This window comes from Myotis myotis, unplaced genomic scaffold (assembly GCF_014108235.1).
Source record: "Myotis myotis isolate mMyoMyo1 unplaced genomic scaffold, mMyoMyo1.p scaffold_m19_p_10, whole genome shotgun sequence".
Taxonomy (NCBI): domain Eukaryota; kingdom Metazoa; phylum Chordata; class Mammalia; order Chiroptera; family Vespertilionidae; genus Myotis; species Myotis myotis.
This window is the reverse complement of record NW_023416314.1, coordinates 63,798,303-63,802,656: the sequence shown is the minus strand read 5'-3', so window position 1 is coordinate 63,802,656 and position 4,354 is coordinate 63,798,303. Positions and strand designations below refer to the sequence as shown.

The following is a 4,354-nucleotide window of genomic DNA, read 5'->3' as shown; positions in this document are numbered from 1 at the left end:
CTCTGATTCTTTGTCATTCATCATAAACTTCTGCACAGGGATATGTGCCCTACAGTGCCAGTTCCTAATTCCCTTTTCTAGTTACATAGTGAAGATGGAAGAACAAAGGTGATGCTATAGCAATAGAAGACAAAGAATTGTCTAGGGACACCTAGTGAGCCAATTGGTCAACCAAATATTAAATATTACAAAGTGTAAGCATTCCTATTACAACAAATTTCTTTTTGTGTGAAGTTGACAAATTTTTTATCTGGTATGGTTATTTGCTTTGAACAAACTCACAAGTGAAGAAATTAATCCATAAATCACACAAATAAAAAATAGGTTAAGTAGGAGAACTAACACAATTATTTAGGTAATTCTTTTTTAAAAAAGATCTCTGTGTACTAATACCAATCTTTGCCCTACACACAATGAGATGCTGAGGAGGCTGGTGGTCTCCTGAGAGCCTTGATCAGTACTGACATCTGTGGTCCTTAAGGTAGTATTCGTTAGGCAGGGATTGACTATTGAGGGTGATGGGGCACACCACTTCTACTAGCTGCAAAAATACTTGTGGATTGCTTGGCCTATTGATGTATTAGGTCAGAGCTGATGAAGGATGACAGATTGAGCTGCCAGATACTTCTCGTGCATTTTCCTGTCCCTGTGCCAGTTGTGGGTTTCCATTAGAAGAGCGAGAAAACTGTAACTCAGCCCACAATTAGAAGAGCTGTAGGTCAATGTTTTAGTTGACATTTTCCTACACTGTACACCTGAAAGGAATTTCATCATTAGTAATAGCAGGAGAAGATTCTCTTCTTCCATCTGTTTAGGGCATCTTTGATTTCCTTGTTCCTCAGGCTATAGATCAATGGATTTAGCATAGGGATTACAACAGTGTATAATAATGATGCCAACTTACTTTGGCTCAGAGAATCACCAGAATTGGGATACAGATAAACAAAGGTACTAGAACCAAAGAAGAGGGTCACTGCAGTCAGGTGAGAAGCACAGGTGTTGAAGGCTTTGGACCTGCCTTCAGCTGAAGTGATCTTCAGAATGGTGGCAACAATATAACCATAGGATATCATAATAATGAGGGCAGATGAAACCGCAAAGATTACTGTCAGCACAGACAGCATGACTTGAACATAAAAGGTGTCAGAGCAGGATAGGATTAGCAGCTGGGGCAAGTCACACAAAAAATGGTTGATGATGTTTGGCCCACAGAAATGCAGCTGAAGTAAGGCACACAGTTGGATAAATGAGCCACAGAATCCAGTTACACAAGATGCTGCCACTATCTGCACACAGAGGGTGGGAGACATGATGGCTGTGTAAAGCAGAGGATTACAAATGGCAGCATATCTGTCATAAGCCATGGCTGTCAGGAGACAGCATTCAGACAGACCCAGGCCAGAGAAGAAGAAGTATTGCACGGTGCACCCCATAAAGGAGATGAATTTGTGCTTCTTGAAGAAGTCCGATAGCATCCTGGGGACAGTAGTAGAAACATAGCAGATGTCCAACAGGGACAAGTAACTGAGGAAAAAGTACATAGGTGTGTGCAGATTGGAGTTAGTCCTGATGAGAAAGATGAGGCCCATATTCCAGGACACTGTCATCAGGTAGATCCCTAGGAATATTGAAAAGAGGACAATGGTGAGCTTTGGAAATTCAGAGAATCCCAAGAGAATGAACTTTATAATCATTGTACTGTTCCTTCTCCCAGTCATTGCACTGATGATCCTAGAATCTGTAGGCAGAGAAGAGAATAAATCTCTCAGTCAGTTGTTATCTCAATTTCTATTAAAATAAACTACCTTCTACCCACACTGAACACAGTGTCAAGAGAAATAGTGAGCCATTTAGATGACACAACCCTGGGTAAATTTTCCTCTGAATAGCTCTAATGGTTTTACGAGTCAATTTTCCCACATATAAAAGAGGAATAATACACTTTTCATTATTAACCCATCAGGCTCTTTAAACACAGAAGAAAGTATATTGACATTTAAAAAAACCATTTAAACAGGTGCTTTGGAAATTTTAGGATATTAGTAATGGGGTTATAACTCCTGTAGAAAGCTTAGTGACTAAGAGCATGGCCTTAGATGTCATATGGCTGGTTTTGGATTGTGGCTCTGCTATCTGTGAACCTTTTACTCTGAACAGATTGTCTATGATCTTTCTGCCTGTTACTTCATCTGTAAAATAGGGATGACAATAACAATAGGACCTATCTCAGAGGGCTCTTTGAGGTTAAATTAGTTCCATTATATAAAGTGCCTGCCATGCATATAGTATTATATGAAGTGATGTCAGTAAGGAGTAGCTTTCTCTTTTTAATATATTTTTTATTGTTGATAATATCACAGATATCTCCCATTCCTCTCCTTTTCCCCCCTCCTGGGAATAGCTTTCTAATACAATTTTGAAGCACTCCTTTGGTTTATGAAAAACTTAAAGTTTAAATGTTAAAGGGTTGGTCTTAGAGATAACATTATCAGACAATTGTACATTTATTGTTACAAATCAATAACAAATTTATAACTAAGAAACATAATTAAAAACCAATTATATATGTATAAACTATTAAGAAGCCAAATATTAAATTATAATAAAAATTATAAAACACTTATAACTTAAATATATTGAGACATACTATTTATCAGATCTTGTAGATTTTTAATTGTAATATAATTGTCATATAAACATTATATAAGTTTAAAATGTACAATGTATTGATTTGATACATTTATATATTACAGTATGATTATCATCATTACTTTAGCTAATACCTCTATGATGTCATATAATTATTATTTCTTTTTTTGGTGAGAACACTTAACAAATATTGTAGATTTAACTTAAAATGTATATAAGGAGATACAGTTGTCTTAAGTGCATATAAAAGATTAAAGAAAACAAATGATTTAATCATAATTCTTAGAGAGGAAAGAACAAAATATATTAAAATTAAGTATAATTTCAAAATAATACAAGAAAATCAAAGTTGATTTTTGATAGATCTGATGACACCAAGCCAAAACAAAATATTTTAAAACAATGAAAATGGGGTATAGTGCTAGATCCTGGAGATATTATAAAGGTAATAAGAGAATACTCTATGCAATATTATATCAATAAATTTTAAAACTTAAATGAAATATAAAAAACATAACTTTCCAAAACTAGAATAGAAAATTTGAATATTCTATAAACACTAAAAAAATTTGAATCAGTGGTAATAGTCTTCCCTTGAAGAAAACTTGAGGCCAAAATGGTTTTTATCAACAAGTTGTACTAAGGTCAATGTGGGGAGAGGGGAGGGAGATATATGTCCTACTATGTGTAATACTTTAAACAATAAAAAAAAACAAGTTGTATAAGAATTAAAAGAAAATAATAATTCTAATCGTACAAAAATTTTTCTGTATGTGCCACACTTCTTCATCTGTAAGGGAAGAATGTTCATCACTTCATAGGGGTTTTGTGAAGAACTGTTTTAGGATGGTATGTGAAGTATATAATAGAGAGCTGATCACGTAGTAAGTCCTCAAAAATGAGAATTACTAAATTAATAATAAATAATAATGATTATATCATAAAGGTATTTTACTAAATAAAAATATTTTACAGGGGGGAAAATAGATCTTTTGATGGTTAAAATGTAGAGCTCTTTGGCCCAATTGGTGAGCTATCAGCAAATCTCCATGCCCTCCATTCCTCACTCCACCTACTTACTAATGCCTGAAATTCCATGTTAGATGGTTTTCTTTTCATTCAAATACCTGGAGTTCTGTTAAAATTCAAAGAATCCCATTGGATAGAGGATATGGAGCATGGCCTCTGTGAGAAAATGAAAAGTTAAAATGGTCATTGAATCTGAATACATGAGCTTTCTGGTTTGAGGGCACAGAAGAACGGCATTGCAAGAGTGAAAGAGAACCCAAATATGAAGAAAGAAAGCTATTTCTATTTCACTCACCCAGGTATTCTTGTAGATATCTCAAGAGATGTCTTGTAGAAATCTGGGAGGTGCTGCCCCCACAGCTGCCTTCTGCTGGACCTGAATGTTGACTGCACTCCAGGTATCTAAATGTGCATAGAGTGCTTCCAGGAATTAGAGGCTATAGACATCATATGAGCATTCAGGATGAAGACATTTACTTCCCCTAGGCTCCGGGTTTTTTGGCCATGGTTCCTGCTAGCCATTGCTGCCAGAGAGGTACTTCCAAATAAGGATTCTCTTAAGTGTCTCCTTGGGTCCAGTGTGGAAAGAGAAGAGACAATTAACAGAAAGCACCATTTTAAGTTAATTGCTCTCTAGAGTGATGGATGGAGAAAATGAGAAATGCTCCCAGCTGAT

The 4,354-nt window shown here is 35.5% G+C and overlaps 1 protein-coding gene across 1 annotated transcript; it reads right to left on the bottom strand.

Moving 5' to 3' along the window:
* Positions 1-773: 773 nt before the first annotated feature.
* Positions 774-1,718, bottom strand: LOC118663692 (olfactory receptor 1440-like). Its single transcript, XM_036323546.1, has one exon. It carries the CDS (start codon positions 1,716-1,718, stop codon positions 774-776), a length of 945 nt encoding a protein of 314 aa, XP_036179439.1.
* Positions 1,719-4,354: the final 2,636 nt, after the last annotated feature.

Coding starts and splice junctions, on each gene's coding strand:
- LOC118663692 (XM_036323546.1), bottom strand. CDS start 1,718: ATGACTGGGAGAAGGAACAGTACAATGATTATAAAGTTCATTCTCTTG.